The sequence below is a fragment of the Syzygium oleosum genome, unplaced genomic scaffold (assembly GCF_021117445.2).
Source record: "Syzygium oleosum isolate NSW1041296 unplaced genomic scaffold, Sole_v2.1 Sole_v2.03, whole genome shotgun sequence".
NCBI lineage: Eukaryota > Viridiplantae > Streptophyta > Magnoliopsida > Myrtales > Myrtaceae > Syzygium > Syzygium oleosum.
This window is the reverse complement of record NW_026607487.1, coordinates 15230336-15255700: the sequence shown is the minus strand read 5'-3', so window position 1 is coordinate 15255700 and position 25365 is coordinate 15230336. Positions and strand designations below refer to the sequence as shown.

At 38.6% G+C, this 25365-nt stretch overlaps 1 protein-coding gene and 1 long non-coding RNA gene across 2 annotated transcripts; one reads left to right on the top strand and one right to left on the bottom strand.

Annotated features, from left to right (window-relative positions):
- Positions 1-15453: 15453 nt before the first annotated feature.
- Positions 15454-21358, top strand: LOC115672058 (probable isoprenylcysteine alpha-carbonyl methylesterase ICMEL1). The gene is made up of 11 exons (XM_030593816.2): positions 15454-16069; positions 17261-17337; positions 17457-17526; positions 17629-17709; positions 17993-18067; positions 18416-18517; positions 18645-18785; positions 19735-19800; positions 19910-20053; positions 20513-20603; positions 21076-21358. The coding sequence occupies exons 1-11, from the start codon at positions 15648-15650 to the stop codon at positions 21235-21237; spliced, it is 1431 nt and encodes a 476-aa protein (XP_030449676.1). The 5' UTR covers positions 15454-15647; the 3' UTR covers positions 21238-21358.
- A 2423-nt stretch (positions 21359-23781) lies between these two features.
- LOC115671719 (uncharacterized) lies at positions 23782-24531 on the bottom strand. The gene is made up of 2 exons (XR_004004628.2): positions 24124-24531; positions 23782-23987 (listed from the first exon to the last, which is right to left on the bottom strand). It is a non-coding gene; the product is annotated as an uncharacterized LOC115671719 (long non-coding RNA).
- Positions 24532-25365: the final 834 nt, after the last annotated feature.

Here is a 25365-nt window from a genome sequence, read left to right as displayed (position 1 = left end):
GGCTTGTACTCTTTTCTTTAGTGTTTTTATGTGTTAATTGGCAGTTTTGCATGAGCAGAATTTGAACCCTTTTTGGGAACCGCTTTTATACATGACCTCGGCACATTGAATACTGTGAAATATTTTCATAGATGTGGAACACAAAAAGTTGGGGAAAAGTGTCAAAAAAGTCCTAAACTTTTTGCATTTGTGCCAATTTAGTCATAAATCTTTTTTGCCGCCAATTTAGTCCTAAACCTTTTGTCTTTGTGCCAATTCAGTCCATTTTGCTAACATGGACTCCAACAGTGCCACGTAGGCCCGCCGGTGATGACATGGATAATTTTTAATAATATTTTTTTATTTTTTAATTATTTTTTAATTTTCTTCCTTTTTTTTTTCTTTTTTGGCTTTCTTCCTCCCATTGCCGGTGACTGGCCACCAGCCATGTCTAGGCAGGCTGCCCTCGCCCCGGCGAGGGTCAGCCTCTCCCTGCTAGGCGACGCCCGGTACAGCCTGGGTGAGCCTCGAGAGATCTGGCGACGGGAGCCTCCATCGGGGCTCGCCCTCACCCAGGCCAAGCGAGGATCGGCCCTCGCCCAGGCCAAATCTAGCAAGGCCAGCCCTCGCCCAGGCCACAGCTGCCTCGCCGAGCATCGCCCGAAAAGGCCGCCGTGGCCTAGGCGAGGCCGACCCTCGCCCAAGCGAGGGTCAGCAAGGTCTCACCTATGGCAGGCGATGGCGGGCTCGTCCAGGCGAGGCCAGCCAACCCTGCCATGGCCGGGGTGGCCGATCATCGGAAAAAGGTTGAAGAAAGAAAAGAAAAGAAGGAAAAAAGAAAAAAAATCAGAAAAATAATTAAAAAATTGAAAAAACATTAAAATATTATTAAAAATTATCCACGTCAGCCCCAGCGACACTACGTAAGTCGGCCGGCGTTCACGTCACAAAAATTCGGCCAGAATGATTAAATTGGTGCAAAGAGAAAAAGTTTAGGATTCAATTGGCACCAAAAAAAGGTTTAGGACTAAATTGGTAACAATGCAAAAGGTTTATAACTTTTTCAACACTTTTCCCCAAAAGTTAGCAAAAGCTAGATAGATTGAATTGATATGGTGATTCGACCGGAGCCAAACAAATCATTTGGATTCTTTTCCAAATGTAAGATGTTTCACATGTTATTCAAATGAGAATACAAACTTGTTATACTATAATTTTATTTGGGTTAATACCATAAAAACCCCAAACCAGTACACCTGTAATAATTTTATCCCAAATTAATTTTTTTATCACAAAAAGCTCGAAACTGGTACACCTATGACAAATTTACCCCAAACTAATATTTTGACCACTAAAAACCCCAAACTGGTACATTTGTGACAAATTTACCCTCCGTTAGTTTCCGTTAAACTGAATTAATACAAAAAAAAAAATCACAAACTGTTACATATGTGACAAACGGAGGATAAACATAAAACTGGCACATCAGTCAACTGTCGTATGTCATTTAACAAAGCAATTTGACAGTAAAATTTAACGGAAATAAACTGAGGGTAAATTTGTCACAGGTGTACCAGTTTGAGCTTTTTCGTGATATTAAGCCATTTCGTTTTGATGCTAACCTAGTCGAAATCGAATAATCTCGAGTTAAATTGATACAGTCCCTCGTGCCTGTACAGGATAAGCAAGAGTTCGTGGCAAGTCAAATTAATAGGAGAGATGGATAGATTACATGCATTCTGCGATTGATTGTCTAAAACTATGCACCTTAGAATAATACTCACCTTTTTGCATATTGAAGAAAAGCTACAGTTATAATTAAATTGATGTTGATTAAATATAATAAAGATGTTCAAATTTTTGTCGATTGCGAGCAAATTGCTCTAGATCAAAGCCAATTACGAGCCAAAGGCTTACAGAGTGCTATATGGATCTTCATGTACTTGGGCTGCTGCGCTTATGCCCTTGAATTAATTAATTAAAACAAAAAAGCAATGTTTCAATCAATGTTTGATGCAACTCCATGTCCACTTTTTTCCTTTTTGTCTTTTCATCGTTTCGCTCGGCATGAGTGGGCACAATAAAGTGCAATATGGTGATGACAATGGACGAGGAAAAAAAGATTAAAATGAGTGAAAATGAGTCTTTCAAATTTGCATGCCTGTTTGCAAGAGAGAAACCCTAAGGCAAAAATGTTCAATAATGTCTTTAAAAATAGATATCTATGAGAAACACGGAAATTGAAATTTTATGCATTTAAAGATGAGGAAAGAAGAGAAATTCATACTTTTGTAGAAAAGGCTATGCTCATCATTCCAATTCCAAAGTTACCAACAATTAAAGCCGGGATAGAAGGCAAGAGAGTGATCCCATTCCATTCTCGTGTACTACCCAAACACGTCAAAAAAAAAGCGTGCTAAACCTAATTTACTTCGACTTGTCCAAATGGGCTTTACCAAAAGTAGGTTTGCATCAGTGATATTGAATGATAATATTCACTTACAGCAAAAATTGAAGGTTGGTATTCGCGAAGAACAAATGGTTTCTCTTGTTGTGTCATGAGCTATCTAACTTATGTCTCCTACATGATAAATTTGTTAACATTTACTAGTCACTTAGGGGGATAATTACCCAAAAAGTTCTAAACCTATTGCATTTGTGCCAATTCAGTTCTAAATTTTTCAATTGTGCCAATTTAGTTATAAAATTTTTTATGTTTTGTGAATTGAGTCCATCCAGCCAAAATTGATCGAAAATCGCTGATGTGGATACCGGTTGTCCTACATGGCACGGCTGGTACTGACGCGGATATTTTTAAATAATATTTTCATATTTTAGGGTAAGGAATCTGGTTTCACGATTGATGGGCAACCTCAAGAAAAATGATGGCATGTTTTGATCCACAAAGAACCGTACAGAGAGGCTCCACCAGAAATGAAAATTCACACGCAAAAAAAAAACAAATGAGAAAAAAAGAAACAAGGTCAAACCCACAAGTGATTGCACCCATGAAAGCTAATACAAACAAAGGAAGGGACTCACGAACCTTGCGTATGATTTGGGCAAGGCCATAGCCGCGCCTACCCAGACCATCATGAGGCGCGGCCATGGGCAAAGGCGGCCATGGCTTTGCTAGCCATGAGCGAGGCCACCTTAGCTCGCGGCTGCGATGGCCTTGCCCAGATTTGGGCGAGGCCGAGCAAGGGCTTCACAGCCCTCCCCCAATGGCCAACGAGCTCCAGCGACCCTCGCCAGCCACAATGGGAAAAAAAAAAGAAGGAAGGAAAAGGAAAAATAAAATAAAAAATTCGAATAATTATTATAATATTATTAATAATTATCCACGGCAGCGCTAACCATGCCACGTAAGACGGCCAGAGTCCATGTTAGTGATTTCCGGCCAAAATTGGCCGGATTGATTCAGTTGGCAAAACGTCAAAAGGTTTAGGACTAAACTGGCACAATTAAAAGGTTTATGTGACATCCAGAATTTTCATGTTTTATAATGATATTTAAAACGATTTTTCGTGATCATTATTGCCCGGAGTCCGATATGATAGGAGGTTGATGCGTACATTGATGGTGTAGTGTGACGGTAATTAATTAATTGCCGCCATATTAGTTGAAGAAATGATTTATGTGCTCGGAGTTTCATATTGGATGATTTTCAAGTTTTAAATTAACTGAGTTAAGATTTTCTCAGCATCCATTATCTTTCACTAGTGGGTTCAAAATAATTTTCGGATTTATTAGTATTTTGAACGAACATTGGTTTCCTTGTTACGTATTAATTAGTAGTTACTTTGGTAACCTAACAAAATATTTATTATGAAAATCTTTTTTATCGAATCAATTGGCAATTTTTCCATTTGTGCTTATGTTTCCTATTTTCCCTAAGTATTTAACCCCTCACATGTTTTCCTCTTGAAGATATGGAGCTTGGTAGTAATGAGGTCATGCATTGATCTCATGAAATTTGGCTTTAGTTTATTAATGCTTGGAATGATTATTGCTCATACTCGGCCAAATGGAATGAAGCCTTCTCTCCTTCACATTAATATATCTTCTCTTGGCTTATGATTTCAAGCCATTTGCACCCTAACTATTAGCATAGGGGGCACATGAATCAATTCTATTGGAACACTTTATTTATTAAGGCAATGAATGCTCTTATGACTCACCAATTTACTTGGACATGAAGGAGCAAATTTTTATTTGAATCAAAATATCTTTCTCTAGCTAATCTTATGAGACCACTTGTATCCTAGCTATCTACTTAGGGCCACTTGAAGCATTTCAATTGGACCACATACCCTTCTATTTTTAGATCTAATGATTTTAACCCAAAGTTATCATTACATTCAACCCTTGGTTATTTGTTCTTATCCTTTTGTATCTCATGAAAGCTTCTAAATACATGCCCTCTCTATCGTGTGAAGCCATTTCAAAAATCCAATTCCTAAATAGAGAGAGTTTTAACTCATTCTTGCAAAGAGAGAGAGTTCCATGCCATTTTTCCTTTGAAGCAAATGTGAAGTTCCCATGTTTGTATTTTAAAACTTCTAAATCAAAGGTATCCAAAGCTTTGGTTTTGCTCAAACATTTTATTCAAGGTAAGTGAAAACTCTAAGCGCTAAGCTAGGTTGTTCTAATGAGTACGTGTCTTGGTCGATTGATGGTTTTTATATTTTGTTTGCCATCGTTGTCAAGTGTAGGTAAATTTTAATGATGATATGTGAAATCTTTGTTTTTACTTGAATTGGATCGTTAATCTTAGGAGGTGTTTGATGGATTGTCTAGGAAGTGTTTGACGGTTTTCCGAATGAGTGTTTGATTTTCTCTACGATATGATGACAATTTTTGTGTGAAAGATGTGGAAACAACGAATGCTCAACCTGAAAGTGATAGTTTTGTAATTTGATTAAGTTACCGAATTACTAAGTGTTGTTGATTAATCACGTGATCGATCTTTGAGTTGTCAATGATCACTTTGTCGATGAATTGAGTTGTCAATGTTCACGTTGTCAATTCTCTAAGAATGTTATCATGACTTGCATAAAAATGAAAGAATTAAGTTTTTATTACATGTGTAAGTAATATATGAAAAGTCATGTGTTCACATTTGAGTGAAATGATGTGAGTGACTCATATTGATTTTTGGACATAATTACGTGTATGAGAAATGTAAATAATGATATGAAAATGTTCCGTCGTCCATGAGATCGTGGTGACGATGCCTCGGACTTGAGATGCCCCGCGAATCGGGATGCCCCGTCGGATGTTACGCGATGCCTTGGAGTTGAGATGCCCCGCAAATCGGGAAGACCCGTGAATCTGGATGTAATGAAACAATGAATAAGATGCATGCTTTTGAATATATATGCATGTTAATAAGGCACCAAATGATACTAATGCATCAAGAAATTATATGACATGTCTGCATTGAATATATAATACCATGCATTCGTGTGAGGCATTTGCAAAGAAGGTAAGGTGTGTGCTCATGCATTAATTATGATGTTCCGGATGTTTGTGATTGTTATGCCAAGGCGGGTGCGAAGGTGAACTCCTACTTTAGACTTAGAGATTTCATTTACTGAGCTTCGGCTCGTCCCTTATTTTTCATTTTGTATGATGGTCCCCCTGGACATGACGATGGAAGGGGCGAGATGTTATCAGAGGCCATCAACCCCTGGATTGATGGTGGCTCGCTTTTGGGTTATTGTGGGAGTAGTGGTGCTAGTAGACCTAACCTTCTTCCCAGGACTATATATTATGTTGCGTTAATAACTACTGGTGTATGTATAAAGTTGAAGATATGTATATTATGAAACTCGTGCAATTTTCTTGTCAGGGATATTGTGAAATGCTTGTTATGCTTCCGCATGCATAATTATAATAAAAAATTTTTGGAAAGGACACATGTCGCGCGTGACGTTATGGGGCGTCACAGTTTATAACTGAATTAGCACAAATGCAATATGTTTATGACTTTTTTGGTAATTTTCCTATCACTTAGGTAATAGCAAATCCAAAGTCATATATGTAGAAATCTCAACGTAAATGTGGTAACGGAAACCCGAAAAAATATATATAATATGCAAATAAAAGCCACAACTATGTTGAAATTGTACATGGACACTTACAATTTAATTGCTCTCACTCAAAACACAAAACAAAACTAAGCAAGTTGCTCTTAAAGGCTCGCCTCTCTAATTCTCTCACTATCCTACCATTGTCTCCTTAGTACACTAGTTTCAGTTTATAATTGGATTACCTAAAGAACTTCTCATCGTGGTAAGAATCAGTTTTCTTGGGGCATTTAGCACTTCTTGTCATTGAGACATAAAGAAGCCATTTTATCTCCGATCTTAAAGGATACAACACTATTGGAAGCGCGTGGCAGAAACCCGATACCTTTATTCGGCAAGTTCACCACATGATGCCTAAGTCCAAGCCCGTTAACATATCTAGTTAAACCAACTTTTACTCAAAAGGTTAAGCCAATGAGTTATGGGCCAATTAAGATATACATTAATTTCTCCACACCACACTAATTCTCAGATTGAGTTATGGGCCAAGTAAGATATATATAAACTACTCCATACCACACCAACTGTCCGATTTGATACTTGTCTAACACAATTCACATGTGCACCCCACCAATCTCCGATTGAGTTATGGGCCAACTAAGATATATATTTTCTGCTCCATATCACACCAATTCTCCAATTTGGAACTTATCTAAGATAACTCACATGTGCATCACACCAATTCTCGGATTGAGTTATGGGCAAACTACTATATATATAAACTGCTCCATACTATAACAATTCTCCGATTTTGGATTTCTCTAACACAACTTACACGTACATCTCAATAGTCTTCCCCTCACGTGTAAGCTCGATATTAGGTTTGCTCCCCCTTAATCTAGGTATTCTTCTTCATCAAGATATCTTAACTTGAATCTCCATCAACGCCCAATTTAATCTCTAGTCTCTTTCTCCATACTGAACCTTAAAGTCTATTATTAGGCCCCATTACTACACCACAATACCCATCGCCTGGAAATCGCGTTGGTCACCAAATTCATTCCTTAAGTTATTCACCAAACACTCGAACAGATTGAGGGTCCATCAATCTACCATCAGCTCTAATACCAATTGTCGGGGGCACATAGTAGAAGCATGATACTTTCAACGATCAACATATCTAGTTGGACCCACCTTCATTCAAAAGCTTAAGCCAATAAATTATGGACCAATTAGGATATATTAACTGCTTCATACCACACCAACTTTCTCATGTGAGACTTCTCTAACACAAGTTACACATGCATATTAACAAACACAATGATATGCAAGTGCTCATTCAACACACCATCACCACATGCAAAAAGCACTTTGTGTATCTTAACCATTTCATCTTATGCACACTCACTACTTAAACACTTTATAATGTACAAACCGATGTTGGACTTCCATGATCTCGCACGGATCGATGGCTTCTCTACCGATAGAATCGCTCATTAATTATTGCTACATGGCTAAACTGGGCACCCATCAATTTGTTAGTGAAAATTGAATTAAACATCAATATCTATACCTAGATAAGAAAGAATAAAGGCAAGAATATGAGGTGTCAACTCGTGAATATACACGGGCTGAAGTGGTTTAAGAATGTGCATGAAGTGCATTTGCATGTTATAATGATGCATCGAACGTGTACATGTGAAGCGCTTGCATGGTGTTGTGTTGCATTGCTTATGCATGGAATGAAAGAGTTTCTTAACACCTTGGTGACAAGCAATGCTAAGTGACTTAGGCGGGGTGAGTTTTGTCACAAGCCTAGTAAACCAACAACGTGAGAATAAGAGTTAGAGGATATTGTAAGAGCAACTTGCACATTTTTTAATCTTTTTAAGGAAAGCAAATGAATTATTTCAGTTTTTTTGTACCATTTTCAATAGAGTGCACTTTTTTATTTGCACATCATGGTTTCATCATATTTCCACTGCCACACTCAAGTCGAAATTCTCTATAAATGGTATCAAAGCCAAACGGCCAGGAACCATTTACCATAGCCAAGTTGCCTAGGATCGATATACAAGGAGTCCAATTGGTACACAATCCAAAACAGTTGTTAAAAAGTATTACATCACGTCTTAATCTTAACAGAACAAGAGATCCTGAGTTCTAATCTTTCCAGGCCCTTATTCTACGCTTTTGGATCCCTAAGCTTTAGGCCAAAGTCCAGCTTATGCTTTAGGCTGTGGCCCCACAAAATCTCACAACAACAAAGTTGGTTGGTCGAAAATTAGACTTGCTTGAAGAAATTATAGGCAACAAGTAATTGTGAGAATTACTACTTAAGCTAGTAATAATGAGAAGCTATAACAACATGTAGAGAATCTCGACTCGGACATGACAATGGAAACCCAACAAAATTATGACGGACAAATATAAACACATTTTATTGTGTAGCAATTTTGCGGAAGCGTGTGTGAAATATAGGGCAATATTAGGCAAGGGAGATAGAAGCACGAGAAAGGAAGAAAGAGTTTATTTGGAAGTGTGTAGTACACGTGGGAGAGGAGTAGCTTTTTCTATTGTTGGTCTACGGTTGAATAGTGTGTACCTTTTTAGTACCTTGAATTCTTCTTGTAGTGTCTGCCAAGTTACATTTTTCTCGATCATCTTGATCTCTTCCTCCATGGCTTTTATCCAAACTTCTTCTTTGGACGCCTCTTGATAGTTTTCTGGTTCTAAGGTAGCAAAGTTGCATCAGTCATAAATTCTTCTGAGGGATTTTACCCTCATTATTGGAGTCTCTGGAGTATATTCTTCCTGCGTCACTCTTGGAGAGGACGGTGGTGTTACGTCGTGAGTGGTGGAATCCAACACTTCAGCTTCTTCTTGTGATGTTGTCTCCTCTTGTACTAATAATATGTCTGGTAAGGTGACACACCTCTTCTCGATCTTCTCGTTCTCCCAGTTCCAGGCGGCATTCTAGTCGAACTCGACGTCTCGATTGATCATGAGCTTCTTAGTTCTTATGTTGTAGACCTGATAGCCTTTTGATTGGTTGTTGTAGTCGAGGAAGATACCTTTTTCTATCTTCTCATCAAGCTTGCTCCTTTTCTGAGCAAGGATGTGGACGTAGCATATGCAACCAAAAACCTTGAGATGCTTCGCCGAAGGCTTCCGTCCACTCCATGCTTCGACTGGAGTTTTATTTTACATTGCTTTAGCTGGACATCTGTTTAAAATGTATTCCGCCGTGAAAAGGCATGGGACATCATAAGAAGAATTCCCAGCCAAGTTTGATATGATACAAAGCATGCTAGGAATATCACGAAAATGGATCAAGGGGGAGCATTAAAATAAACTCCATATCATGTACCTCCTATACCAACACCTCCTCCAACTATATTTGCATATAACCTATCCTCGTCCTTTCCTCTACATCAACTAGACCATACATATATACACTTGCACATCACTAACCAAAAACTATTATCGATACCAAAATCATGTTTCGGCGCAATCCAAATTTTCAACATATTGAAATAGTACAAAGACACTATTACAAATTTTTTTGCTCCTACAAAACACAAGGAAAGCAAAGTCCAGCCAACGCTTTAAGCTGTGGTCCAACAAAATCTCGCAACAGTAAAGTTGGTTGATTGGGAGTTAGACTTACTTGAAGAAATTAAAGGCAACAGGTAATGGCGAGAATTACTACTTCAGCTAATAATAATGAAAAGCTCTTAACCACTTATAGAGAATCTCGATTCAGACGCGACGATGGAAACCCGACAAAATTATGACCGACAAATATGAACACATTTTATTGAAATAGTACAAAGACTCTCTCGGTTTCTTTTTGCTTGCTAGGCATATATCAGCTCTTCTCAAGCTCATACGGGATCTAATGTATAGTTTCTGTTTCTTTTAGCGGGCCAATAATTCTCTTTCTGAGAATTCCAAATGCCTTGTTGCAATGCTTCTCTTTAATTGATAAACCTAAACTTTTCTCTGAAATGATTGTTGGTTGCATGAACTTCAACTTGGCGTAGCTCATGAAATTGATGGAGTGTTTGGCTTGATTTTCATTTTTTATTTTTTATTTTTGGCTTATACCTTCGTCCTGGAAGATCTCTTAGTAAGACTCCAAGTCCGAGCCTACTCAATATAATCAGTTGGACTGACCTTCATCAAAAAAACTTGAGCAGACGAGTGATGAGCCAACCCCGATACATCAATTGCTCGACCTTAAATCGCATCTTTGATGAGAGGCTTTTTTTACCTAACACTCTCACAAGTGCACCTCAACATACTGGATATTAGACATCCTAAATCCTCGTAATTCAGATAACGATATTCAAATTCACTTAAATTTTTTCATAAGTATCTGCTTTTTAGGGGAAAATTTCAGAAAATGGGTGTTGAGTTGGCTTAAACCCGAACCAAAGCATGTTTCTGACACTAGAGAATTTTACATTTAGCAAGAACGAGGGCGCAATTTTTTGTTAATATTGCATGGTTTTTGTCCCTCTCTTTTTTCGACGATGGTGCTATTGCATAGTTGAATCGATTAAATTACAATAAATTAAGTATCTTATTGAACCAGAAAGGAAAACTCCCGAAAGTAATATAAGAAAAATGAGAGAAAGTGGAGTCAGACGGTCCAAGCCAGCAGAAAAAACACTTTGGTCAATGATCTTTATAATGTTCTCAATCCCCATTTGATCTTTCCGACTCTTTTTGCCCCCAAAAAAGTGATGGGAAAATTAAAAAAGACAGACAAAAAAGATCACTCAGTGCGGGGAAAAGACACTGATGAATTGATCTTTGTGGCAACAATAATGAGATTATGATTTTGGCTTGTGTCGTTGAGTTTTTGAAAAAGGTCGAGTGCAATCCAAACGAACCGCGACTTTTAATTTGTGCTTTAAATTTGAAGTTCTTTTAGAATCAAAATTGAATATAATTATAAGTAAATTGAATGATTAGAAAGTTCTAAACCTAATAAGATGGAACATTTGATCCAATTTGAACTAAACTTTCTTAGAATTTGAAGTTCTTTTTTTAAAATGAACTATCACCCTTAATTTGTGATTCAAATTTTGTCCAAATTCTTTCAGGATCAAAATGAACGCAATTACAAGTAACTTGGATGATTTGAACGTTGTATCCCTCACAAGATCAAGCATTTGATGCGATAGGTGCGAAACTTTCTTAAAATCGGCAATTCTTCCTTTTGGGTCTAAGCTAGTAGACAAAACAAACTGGTCAATGATCTTTATGATCTCTAACACCCATATGATCTTCCCCGCTACTTTTGCTCCCAAAAAAAGCGATGGCGAAAAAAATAATAAAAAGATAAACAAACAAAATCAATCGTGCGGGGAAAAGACAGTGATGAATCGAACTTTGTGGCAATCATTGCAGCTTTTTACTTTCTCCTTGATGTCTTTTTTCTTGAGGGAAAAGAACGAGATTGTGATTTCGGTTTGCGTTGTTGGGTTTTTGGGAGAGGTCGAGTGCGGTTCGATGCGGATTACCTTTTGTTTATTGGGAAAATGATGCAAGTAGTTCTTAAACTAGTTCTCAGTATGCAATATTGTCCTTGAATTTTTAATTTTTTTTAATGCGGTCCCTGAACTTTTACCCAATGTGTAATATCATTCATAAACTTTTTATTTTTTAAATGTGAACCCCGAACTTTCGGTACTTATTTAATTTAGTCCGTGGACTATATGAAAATGTACAATATTGTCTTTCTATTAATTTAAATTCAGGAACAACATTGAATATTTTCATATAATTCGGGAACAAGATTTTTTTTTTGGTCGAAAGGGACTAAATTGAACGTGTATCAAAAGTTTATGGACCATATTGTACAAATAAAAAGCTCGGGGATAACATTATACATTGAGAAAAAGTTCATGGACCACACTAAATATATTAAAAGTTTATGGACGACATTGCACATTGAGTTAAAGTTCAGGAATCAATCGTATGTATATATATTCTCACGTAAACTTCTGCAACGATGATAAAGCAGGTTTTACACAACAAGGTGGAGTCGAGTTCTATTATGTTCAATAAAATCAGCCATTGTCTATCCATTCGGTATCAATGTTGTCTTTTGGCTAGGCAATATTATCTTGGCCTCTTCATGAACGAGACGCAATTTCTCAAGCGTGACGACATGACGAGTGTCAACAAAATTAGTAGCAATTACACATTGGAGAAGCGTAGCATGGACTACAATGTAAAAAGTTAACCTTCTTTTCCTTTTTGACCCTTTAATTTTGCTTTTGATCTTTGCGGAAAGGGGAACCCTTTCGAACTCCAATTATTACGAGCAATAATTAGGCTCTTCAACGACCCTAATCGTGATCTGGCGTTGGTCCGTAATTGGTAATGTTCATTACGCGATAATACTCGATTTCGATATAAGCCGAGCCGGCAAAAAGAAAGATGATCACTGGCCCAACGAACTCCAAATACAGGCATCATAGCGCCGATCCCACGACCCAATTGCATCATCCCTTCTGTAATTCTTGCACTTCATCCCGATACCCCGAAGCACCGCTTTTAAAGCTCGCATCGGTAAGGAAGAAATCGGACCATGGCATGATGGTCATGGGCTGGTTGGCCGTCGTAAATGCTCGCATCTACTCATGAGTGCTTTCTAGTAGCACTTGATGGGCCGGGCTTTGTGGCTCCAAGACTTAAGTGGGCTTGGCCTGATCATTGGACCGTCTCTAATGCCTTTTGGGCCGAAAGACGTATCCGGGCTGTAACACTTAATCCATTCTCTGGTAAGGTCATCTTGAGCATCTGTCGATAAGGAGTTGCAACAATGTAAGCATCGAAACTGTAAAAACTGTGAGATTACAAAAGCCAAAGTGATGCCTATCAAAAATCGGTATTACATGACTTCAGATGATAAATCAAATGGGTTGTTGATGATGGACAAAATCTCCGGCTGATCTTCGACGACACCAGGCTCCTCCAACTGCCGTGGATGTGCACACCTAAGAGGGAGGGAGGAAGTCATCCTTGATTTCTATTAGGAGGACCCTCCGATACTTAAGTCAGTTTTTGTGAGAAAGATGATGAAATGTGGTTAAAATTAATGAAATTGTTGGCCAAGAGTCAAGTTATCACACACACACGGCAAGGTGTCCGGCCATCCACGGAAGCCGGATGAGCTCGGTGTCATCGGAGATTGGCCGGAGATTTCATGCATCATCATGTGGGTTCTAATTTCTAACATTATTCTGCTGGTTCTTATATTCTGCCTAAGTCCAGAAGTAGAAGATCAGATTGCCTTGTTGCGCCAAATCTAAATCATCAAATCGTTGCCGCCAGTTCAAAAAGCTTCCTCGCTTTGCTTCACATGGATCTGAGGTTGAGGACGATACCATCAAGGGCAAGCGCGACTCCTTTTGGATCGTGCAATGCAAAGAGGATAGAAAAACAATGACTCGAGCAAGCCGGAATTCAAGCAAGTCCCGAGTAATTTAATGATGGTCATGGTGAGAAAGTCAACAGGATTTGGTAGGCTACACAAGGGTGACCTGCTTGAAGAGTAATTCAAAGGTAAAGCTATCACGTGTACCCGTTTGAATATTGTTTACTACCTAACGTGAGAAGATCACATTGACTATCAAGCCTAAATAAGTCGCGAACCCGAGGGCCATCATAACAATTCGTGAGGATAAGTCGATCCCCGGAAAAATTATTCAAAAAGTCTCAAACCTATTACACTTTTATTAATTTAATCCTAAACCTTTCAATTTTGCCAATTGAGTTATAAACATTTTCACGTTTTGCCGCTTGAGTTCATCTGGCCAATTTTAACTGGAAATCACTGATATAGATGCCAGTAGTGCCACGTAGAACGGCATGCACTAACGTAGACAAATTGTTTATAAATTTTATTTAGAAATTGATTTTTTATGATTTTGAATTTTTTTTCTTCTTTTCTTTTCGTTTCTTTTTTCTTTTTCTTTCTTACTTTTCCTTTTTTTATCAAGTCCAGCAAGGGCCGGTCAACTCCCGTCGGCCACTCCCAGTGGCCGTGAAGCCCTCGCTTGCGGTTGGCGAGGGTCGGCCAGCCCTCTCATATGACTAGCGAGGGTCGGCCGACCTTGCCTGTAACAACGAGGGTTGGCCAGCAACCCTCGCCAAGGCTTGGAAGAAAAAAAAAAAAGAAGAAGAAAGAAAATAAAAATTCAAAAAAATTTAAAATATAAAATATTATTAAAAATTATCTATGTCAGTGCCGACCGTGTCACATTAAATGGCTAACATCCACGTCAGCGATTTTCGACTAAAATTGGTCAAATTGACTCAATTTATAAAACATAAAAATATTTAAGACTTAATTAACAAAATTAAAAGATTTATGACTATATTGGCAAAACTGTAATAAATCTAGAGCTTTTTGGACAATTTTCCCGTTGATGCCTTCACTGATGTTTTTGCGGAAGCGTGTATAAGTACCTTTATAAACATAGTAGCTCCTCTAAGTGCAACCTATTCTGTAAAATATTTACAACAGTTCATAAACCTGTATGACCTCAAGAAGGGCAGCGAATAGGCCTGACAATCATAAATATAGATAGATAAAAATAAGGACACATCGATATGGTAACTGTTGTACATATGAACATAGAGATACACAACTAAGCTAGAGAGGTTGTTGAGATAGATTAAATGGGGACACATCGACTCGGTAAATTTTGTACATACGAACATAGAGATCCATAACTAAGCGAGAGCAGTTGCTGAACTGATCATGCTAGCGATGCAATAGTTCAATAAATCCAACAATTTGATCGTTGAACTTTATATAGCGATGGAAAATACCTTAATATTGAAAGCCGGTTTACATTAATATGGCTATCGCATGCACCCTTGTTAAAGCATTCGAAGGCAAAAATTGAACAGGCAAAACTTATTTTCTAAGCATTACTTTTCTCGTTTCATATAATCAATAATGTTTTACAAGTGCCCATCGACACTTATAAAGCATTCTAAAGGGAAAATTTGTGATTTCAATACATCAATCTTTCTGTGTTCTATGGAGCTTGGTATTTTGAGATCACGCTATTATAAGCATGCGATTTCATTAACAAATTCCTCGGGAATACCTGTTAAACAACTAATCGGTAATGCCCTATAGTTTCCGACACACTAAGCCATCTCTTGTCTTACTATCTTAAAAAACACAAAAATGAATATTTTTCTCATCTAAAGTGTCTAAGAGACAAACAACTGAAGCGAATATGTCCATTTGTTCTTAGGAGAGAAGCGTTTAAAATGAGACAACGACCAATCTCACCAGAAAGTGGGAAGTAAAAACCGGCAGCCTCCAAATCAGACTTCAACACTTCCGATTCCCCCGTTGGTTTCTCTCTGTCTCTCTCTGCCAATCGTCTCTCTGTCTCTCCCCCTGTCTCCCTCTCTGTCTCTCCTCTGTTTCCTCTGCTTCTGCTGGAACATTGACGAGATACTTCGTCATCTCCGATCGATCCCTCCGCCAGCGCTTCGCCTTCGAACATTCTCTGGGTGGCTCAACCGAAGCCAACCCCAAGAAACGGATCCCCACACGTCTGACAGCGAATCCCCAGCTCACCTCCCATCGCAATGCCGTCCCCGCTCCTGCCCATCACCAACCCATCCTCACGCCATGCTGCCCCCCCTTCCTTCGATCCCGCCTCCTCCCTCGCCTCCCCGCCGCCCTCCAAGGACGGCGGCGCCGGCCCCGGTGACGACCCGATGGCGAACCTCCTCCTCATCTCCTCCCCCTTCGATGACGAGAAGGCCGCCTCCGTCAGGCCCCTCCTCTCCAGGGCCTCCAGCTACGCCCCCACCGTGCCCCCGGCCGCCGCCGCCGCCCCCCCATCCGGGTTCCAACAGCAGCGGCGGCGGCGGTCCGCCAGCGAGAACTCCCTCTCGTCGATGTCCGACAACGGCCGGCACCAGCCGCTGGGGCGCGAGGTCGCGGATGCAGCTTCCGAGACGTTCGTGCTGACGCGCCTCAGCTTGAAGCTCTTGAGATATCTCGGGTAATGTGGCCGTTTATTCATTTGGTGATCGCAATTTCTTCTTTTTTTTTTCCTTTTTCAATCGATGGTCGTACCCTGCACAACAGATGCTGAATTTGTAATGTTATCAGCTTATTAAGCCCCATGGCATGGTTACTTGACTGCGATATTTCATGGGTAGTAATTTCCTCGTTGAGTTCAAATTTTTTCCCTGATATTTATTGCAACTTTCCTTTTGTAGCACAGTAAGTTTCTAATTTTCTCATGATCGCGACGAAACAAGTGCCATGGTTCATGCTTTGATCCGCATACCTGATTGATTTTTTTCCTGGGGGGGCAAAATTCTCGCTGAGCCTCATTCAAGAGGTCATGACGAAAATCGCGTATTCAGAAAATGCATGTAGTCCAGATTGGCAGTGGAAATTACTGATGATTTTCCTTTTCCAATGAGAAAGTCATCGAGTCCTTGAGTTGGGGTGCAGTAAAGTGCCCTAAGGTAATTGAACTTCAAATGTGGGATATTGGTCATAATTGTTATGAAAGAAGAATCAATTGACATTACTGCCTACCAACGGGGCAGGAGTCGAACTAGAAAGTCACATTAAAGATTAGCTGTTTTTCCTTGTGCTGTAAACCACAAGCAGCCTTTCGAGAATGGTGTCATGATCATGGTTGCTAAGTAGGATTAAGTTGGATTTTGAGTTAGCTCTTTGCTAGTGAATGCAGATTTGATGTAAAAGTTGTGGTTCACTGTCCTTCTACATTATTTCTGACCACTGTTAAGTGAGTAGAAGTTGATTCTTCAGCATTAGGAAACACTATATGGAAATATCGGTATGTTCAGAACCTCAGCATGTGGCGCCTTTGTAGCATAGGCACTTGGCCATGAGACAATCAGAAAAATTGCCGTGTGAATGATCGGCCAGATGGTCATGTAATTAAATTGCTAGGACTGTGTGAGGAGGAAATGGAGATTGGATGCTACATGATGCACCTGGAAAAGCTTTGGCGAAAAAAATGAAACGAGTAGTGGGAAGTGAAGTTCATTATTTGTTGCATAGAAGAGGCGCAATGCATTCTATTTCTTTGTTTTTTCATCTAAAAACTGAAATCATCTAGGAATTTCATTTCCTTTTAAACGTGAAGTACAAGGTTCTTATGCATTTCCATCTCAACTTCTTGATGTTGCCCGATCATTTAATTCTTATTCAGGGTAGGCTACAGATGGATTACAAGATTTCTTGCTCTTGGCTGTTATTCCTTGTTACTAATGCCTGGTTTTGTCCAAGGTCTGTACTTTTCTATGTCTATCTTGCTGAGCCATTCCAATATTAATTGCCTACTTACAGCTTATACTACTAGTGTTAACATGTGGTAAGCATATGACCAATGTTCTATCTTTTTGCAGTTGGGTATTACTATTTCTTCTCTAGTCAGGTACGCAGAGGAATAGTTTATGGTGATCTACCCCGAAATAGGTAACATCAAACTTGACTGTTATGTCAGATGCACCAAATAGGTGTACCCTTTGTGCTTCCGCTGATCATCTATTAATTACTGGAAGTTATTTTTTAGTGCAGGCTTGATTTATATCTACCGAAAAACATGGATGGGCCAAAGCCAGTGGTTGCATTTATAACTGGTGGAGCCTGGATAATTGGGTGAGTGTTCCTCAATGTGTCAGTTGAGTAAAATGCGAGAGTGAATTCTTTGGTTGAGAATGGATATCCTTGACAAAGTTGTGATGGCAGAACTGCAATGTTTGCTAATATTTTTGCATGAAAGATCTTTTAGGATAATATTGTTGGTCCCTTGACAAAGATCTTTTACGATAATATTTTTGGTCCCTTGACAGAATTCATGGATGAAGAAGGAAAACAAGTTTTCTGTCTCATTTGCTGTGGTTTAGATATAACATTCTACTGCAATTTTCTCTTCATGCAGCTACAAAGCATGGGGATCTCTTTTAGGACAACAATTGTCAGAAAGAGACATCATGGTGGCCTGCATTGATTACAGGTTTACATTGAATGCAATTTCTGCAGAAACTGGTTGAGTTTACATGATTTTAGTGAGTCAAAACTTAGGACAAGGAGCTAGTATGGTTAGTTTATGAACACTTTCTTGGCAAAGAGAAGTTGCAAAATCTGATTACTTTTTACAGTTCTCATTCCATGCTTACCTTTATAAAAGCACCGGATGTACATCGATAGGCAAAGGTTTGCTAGAACTGCTGGAGGAGGATGGCATTGTTGAAAATAGTAATAAATATTATATTTTGCAACAGTTTTTTTTGCAAAAAATTCATTGATCAGCAAAATGTTGAATAGCGAAATCCTCAAGTTGTTCAATGGCGCCTGCTTGCAGAAACTTTCCCCAAGTTACCATTGGCGATATGGTTAAGGATGCTTCCCAGGGTATTTCTTTCGTGTGCAACCATATAGCTGAGTATGGAGGCGATCCAAACAGGTAAAAGATCTCTTGAAGTCCTAAGAGAGTTAAATCACTGTCAGTTCATGTTCTTTTGCCAGTATCTGATTGGACATGGCATCGAACTTTTGTAGTCATGATGACAGCGCATGCTTTCTTTTGGTAGAGTTTATTTGATGGGACAGTCAGCTGGGGCACATATCGCTGCTTGCGCACTCTTGGAGCAAACAATTAAAGAGTGTGGTGAAGGAGAGAGCACTTCTTGGAGTGTGTCTCAGATTAAAGCGTACTTTGGTTTATCCGGAGGGTAAATATCTCTTGACATCTTCCGGTGAACTCTATTTTCATAACTGCCATTTGAGAATTATATGGTCGTCGTCGGGTAGTGAAAATGTGTCTGACTGATCTTGGACCATCTCATGAGAGACTTTTTACCGGTATTCTGCGGAATCCTACCTGCATTAGCAGATTAAGTTAATTAACAGTATGACTGACAGACCCATTTTCTGGTATATACTTTATTTCTTAATTTGTCATGTAGTATTTATTTTCTCGCAGATGTGAAGTCTCAACGTATTACAGACTACAACTAGTTAACCGTGATTTGGGAATGCCTGGCCTCTGTTTCACAAGTTATAGAAACCAAATGACAATTTGTTAACTGGGAGTCGATTTAAAGGAGGTTTTCCCTTTTGGATTCTCTTTAAATTAAATCTCCTGTTGCACTTGATATATTATTTTGGCCATGTCACAGAATGTTGTCCTCAAAGAATGATCTTTGAAGAGCTAGTCTTGAACTTCCCACATCAAATTCAGCTTGGTAGTTCATGCATATATGACAGTGACAAGAATCAAAATTTAGATTAAGTTTTCCTTAATCATTCAGTTTCGGTATTGAAACTAACGGTTTCGTCAGTAGTGAGCCAACAGCGTGATTGGTTTATGCTCCCCATTCTTGTGTACCTGTGGTTCAGATCTTATGGTTTCTAATTCTATTTCAATTCAATCGCATGATTATCTCATTGCTCAAATCGTATCATCTAACAGCAAAGCTAATATCCAGGATCAATTTCATATGGAAATTCAGTGATCTGATTTGTTTTGAAATTTCAACCTCTACAAGTTAGGGTTCATGAATATTCTGATCCATTGCGGCTTTGTTTTGAGAGTCCTACTGGTAGCATTCTGATTGTTGGGCAATTTTTAGGTGCAACTATAATCACCTGTAGTCATCTTACATACATTTCTGTGAACAGGTACAATTTGTTAGAACTCGTTGATTACTTTCACAGTCGAGGTCTGTACCGCTCGATCTTCCTGGGGTACCCTCCATTACCCAGTGCATATCTTTGTTTTTCTAAGAACTCAATACAGCAGTTGATTCCATCAAATTGAAGGATCTGAGGTGTTTCGTTTTCCTTGTTTTCAAAGCATTATGGAGGGTGAACAATCATTGCAACGATTTTCTCCGGATTTAGTGGCCCAGGACCCGAACATAAGAATTGCTGTCTCTCGTTTGCCTCCTGTTACTTTGTTTCACGGCACTGCAGATTATTCTATTCCATCAGATGCCAGGTTTGTGTTTCTTACAGGATGTATTGTCTAATGAAGGATAAATCCTTAGATTGAATCATCAATGCTACTTGCATAAACTGAATTGGATGGCCTAGTAGGTGCTGTAAAGAGCCTGCAATGTTGTGACAAACGCTACTTGTTGAAATCGTGAAGCGCTAATAATCATGACATTTAACTGTAACCAAGATAAGTATATTATTAGACAATGATCTGTTCACCACAATTCTGGTTGGTAAACCATGCAAGTTGTTGCAGACTTGTTGCAAATTGTGCATGTCTCTTGACTGACAATGATGCTTCATCAGCAATGATATCCCATGTGGATATACTATGTAATTGTTGCTTGATTGTGTCAAAGATGAGTAAGTATTTATTCTCGAGGCTGCCATTCCGAGCAGGATGATGTTTGTATGTCAGTATTGTTTCCACATAGCTTCCTCTGACTTATTTTTTTCACAGTAAAAATTTTGCGGAGACTCTTCACAGAGCTGGAGTGAAAGCGGAATCAATATTATACAAAGGGAAAACCCACACTGATTTATTTCTCCAGGTTAGGAGATGCTAAGGACATTTTGATGTCTTCTTTACTTCTTTTCCACTTGGGTTGTGTCTATGGTAGGAGGACAGAATTAGTAAATTCCTTCTCTTACTCATTTCATCCAATGGATCTTTCAAGTTTCGTGCATTAAGCATGGCGATGGTCCTCTGATCCGATTCATATATATCCCAAGTTATTTCTGCACAGTCAATCCTTTTTGTCACTGATTCAAGTAAATGGAGTTTTTCCACTTACTTTAAATGCTTCATTCTCCTGAAATCAGTTCGCCATTTATGATCCTTCGTTGGACTGTCTTATTGAATTTCCTACCCAATAATTGACTTGATTTAGGGAGATGTTCAATAACTGCCTGATTTGTTATAACTTCAAAAAATACTGATAATTTCATTAGTTTATTTTGGCATATACGATGAGTCTCCATTTACTTAATTTGGGTTTAAGCTTATCCTAAATGACTTTCCAGGATCCTATGAGGGGTGGCAAAGATGATATGTTGGAAGATTTGGTGGGCTACATACATGCTGGTGATACAGAGGCTCTCACCAAGGATGCGGTAGCTCCTCCTAGACGTCGGATGGTACCTGAGTGTATGTTGAAGTTAGCACGCGCTGTCAGTCCATTTTGAACTGTAATGTTGCCATTAGGTAGCTCAAAGACAACCCACCTATTGGGGTAATTATATTTAGAGCTTAGGTTACTGTGAATAATACCCCATTCTAAGTCTCACTTTAGTGTTTTTGCTACAGTATTTCTCTTCCTCTCCATCTACTTTTTACTGTCATTGTTTAGCTATTTAAATTTTGGTCTCTTTCTTCAGATCTCCAAGGAAGATCCCTTGAACGGCATACTTCCTGCAACTGCTTTTGATGTAAAATGCACTTGTACACCACAGATACAAAGTATTTGTAATGAAATTGCATGTGACTTTATGATGCTCTTTATTATCTTTTTGTCGATGAAGTTTGCATTTTTTTTTCCTCTGCTTTTCATATTAAGGTTGCGTTCGTTTTGCGGAAAATGGGTGATTTGGAAAAAAATTTCCGAAAAATAATTGCTTATATCCTTTAGAAAAATTAGTCAACGAAAATATTTTCATCATCGATAATAATCTATGGCCAACTATTTTTGTGGACGATAAAATAATTTTTCATTCATTTATTTTTGTAAGCGATACAAGCGATTATGTTTTGGAAAATATTTTCTAAATCACTCATTTTTTCGCGAAACGAACGACATCCTAAGGGAGCTAAATTACGTTTATGGTTCTTTACAATCACCAGATTTTGCAGCTTACAGCACATTGGAGGAACAAGGCTGAAGCAGGCAATGTGACAAATAAATGATTCCGATAGAAATAGCGTTTGAAGTTATTCTGTCTTTCCTGGTTACATATGGTGTCTACTTTTTGTAGTAGCTTCAAACCACCAAACTGTTGAGTTTTGGATATTTTTGCATCAAATCATAATAAAGATACAGCCTAGAGCTATTTATTTCGGAAAATCTAAAATTTGAATCTCCTTATAAACTGGGTTTCTGACTACCTATGGATTATCATAGTCTACAGATATATGCAAATTAAGGCATTCCAGCTCTTATTTTATTTTAATAAGCAGTCTAGTATTGTCCGTGCTAACTTTCGAGCATTGCAACTAGTCCATCTAGCAAACCCAAAAGCATAAGAAGACGAGCAAACTCCAATACCATCTAAAGCGACATTTTATTGGTAAGGCATTTTAACTTAGATTTAAGAAAACAAATTTTTTTTTATCTTAATTAATTGTAAAAGTACTAATAGGCTATGATTATTAACTAGAACGAAGCCAATTGCCTATTGGCTCTAGATTAATGTACATCCATTTCGTTATTATCATCATAAAAGTCCATTTTGGCTGCACAAATCAAAGTTAGAAGAGCAAGATTGACGTGATAAGTACACTACAAGCATAAAACAGTTACATTCTCTACTGATCATGTGTAGGATCAGTAGATTTTTTCAAACATGGTATTCACGTTATCAATTTTCTTATAAAATGTTTTTATTAGGGGTGTTGTTGATCATTGTTGATCATCAAGAAGCCTAATTTCTTTTCTCGAATTGATAATCTGCCGTAGAATTTGCATATTGTATCATATATTACGTTTTTAGATATCTTCCGCGTGGTTAACAAGTTCATATAATTGTTCAATTTGGGATTGTTCCACATAAATCGTACTGTATATATTTAAGATCAATGGTGAGATGTTCTATTGATATGTATATGCACGAAATTCACTCGTCTAACTTTCACCCGAGTGGGTGTCGTATGCAAAATATGAATCCCATATTGTTTTGTGAAGGCAGCTCTATGCGGGCCATCGCCAGTAGGATATTTTCCGCTCAGGTCGCGGATCGCCATGTGCCATCACGACTTTAAAAAGCATCGTGCTAGTTTGAGATACGTGAGACTTATCCACTAGTACAAGAGGCCAGACATAGAGGAGAGGTGAAGACTAAATTGTTTAAAAAGTCCTAAATCTATTGTTCGGCGACCAATTCAATCCCAAACCTTTTGATGATTTGTCAATATAGTCATTCCGGCCAATTTTGATCAGAAATCGATGAGTCGGACGTCGACCGTCTTACGTGTCATGATATGCGTTGACGTGAATAATTTTTACAAATGATTTTGTATTTTATTTTTCTTTTCTTTCTTTTCCTATTAAGGGCCAGTGGAGCCCTCACCTAGTGGCCAGAGAGGGCCACCAGGCCTTAGCCCCACAAGAAAAGAAAAGAAAAAAATTAATGAAAATTTCAGAAAATTACAAAAAATTACAAAAATTATCCACGTCAATGTCGATCATGCCACGTTCAACGCCGACCATGCCATGTGAGATTACTGGTGTCCACGTCATCGATTTCCGGCCAAGATTGGTCGGTAGGACTACGTTGGCAAATCATCAAAAAGTTCATAACTAAATTGGCACAATCGAAAGGTTTATGACTGAAATAGCCGCCGTACAATAGCTTAAAGACTTTTTGGACAATTAATATTGGCCAGTGTAAGACCCGAGAACGAAAGTAGGGAAGTCGCTCTAGCTGTGATCAGCCTACCCAAGTTTGATCACCGAGCACTCTCGATTTCGTTCAAAGTTCGTAGCAACCAAAAAAAAAAGAATATGACAAGATCTGTTTCTTTCAATACTTATCTTTTATTCATCACGGCGAGCTGAAACGGAGGGAGGACATGGTCGAAATTCAAAAGCTAAAGTACAACACCGTATTCATCAAAGACACACACTTATTAGAGAGGCCCTTCCATGAGTGTAAGCTTCACGACAGAGTCTCCGGCACGACAAAAACCGCGACGCGATCTTCTATTTCTTGCCACCGGTTGCCTGACAACACTTGTTTAAGAAAGTTACGATAAACGACATTTAATCTTTCAGTTTGCAAATTTTAACAAAATATCCATACTTTGAATCTATATTCCATTTAAATTTGAATGAGAAAAAAAAGGGTGTCACGTTATACCTTCTTCCTAGGCTGAGCCGGCTTCGGCTCGGCCTTCTTGGGGGCAGGTTTCGTCGCCGGGGCTTTCGGGGCGCTGCCGCTTTGTTTGGGAGGCTCTTGCTTGGCCTGGCCAGGCAATTGAGAGCCAGCAGGTTTCTCAGCCTTGAGGGATGCCATATCTTCTTCTAGGGCTTCTTTCTCTTGTGAGCGAAAGAGATGATATCTTGCTGGCCTCAAGGGTAGCTCTTCCAGTAACCCTTTATTTATAGTTGATCGATTGCATCAACAATGGCATGGAATAACAGAATCAAGTGCAACTGAGCTGGAGAATAACAATGGAGACTGGAGAGTTCTTTCAGAGAGAAGATTGTATCAGATGCTTTGCTTAAGCATATTTTTCCCTACACCATGAGTGAGAAAATATGCTCGTTGTGGTGCAGCATTTTTAAGGCACAACTCCTTTTTGGCCTGTCAATTTTCAGGCATCTATCTCTCAAAACGGTGAAAAAGGAAGCGATATTTCGCTTGGGAATCATTTGATAGACATATACCTGCAAAGTTGAAATATATGTTTAGCAGTGCATACATTGCGCCTTCCAATGACACGGCTCAAACTCAAATCTAATCTTGACCTGATACATGACTTGTTAATTTGCTCTTCGAGAAACCACTTAAGTTCGGGATTAGAGCATGTGATGTGTGGTATAGATTTAAGTACACGTGTTACCCATCCAAAGATGATCACGTAATTTGTTTTTCGAACCATCATTGGACCTTATAGTAACTTTTACTAGATTAACTGATGGTGTGAAAAATAGTTGCATGATCGCCTTTGGGACTCTACTGTTTCATAGCCTTTTAAAATGGGATTTCATTCTTTAGACGTGTCTAAAATTCTGTTTGGCCCAAATGGAACAATTCAGTAGGAAATTTGTCACACCTTTCGTAAATTCTAAATAGCGATGGTAAAAACCGTGCAATCTACATCATCCTAGTTAGGTATATTGACATAATTTATCAATAATGTTGACAACAATGACCATCCAATGTTCGGGTAACTTACCAACCTTCTTATACATTTACTGCTCAAAAGAAAGTGATAGCGGCCAAGTGGTGATCTATTATGGGGATTGTTGATGCTAAAAATTTTATTCCATAGGTAACTTACAAATAGTTACACCCCCACTTGTAAAATAAAAATAAAAAATACAAGTGTCCATCTACTATTGTTTTGTGGATGGTAAAATTATTATTTCATTGGTA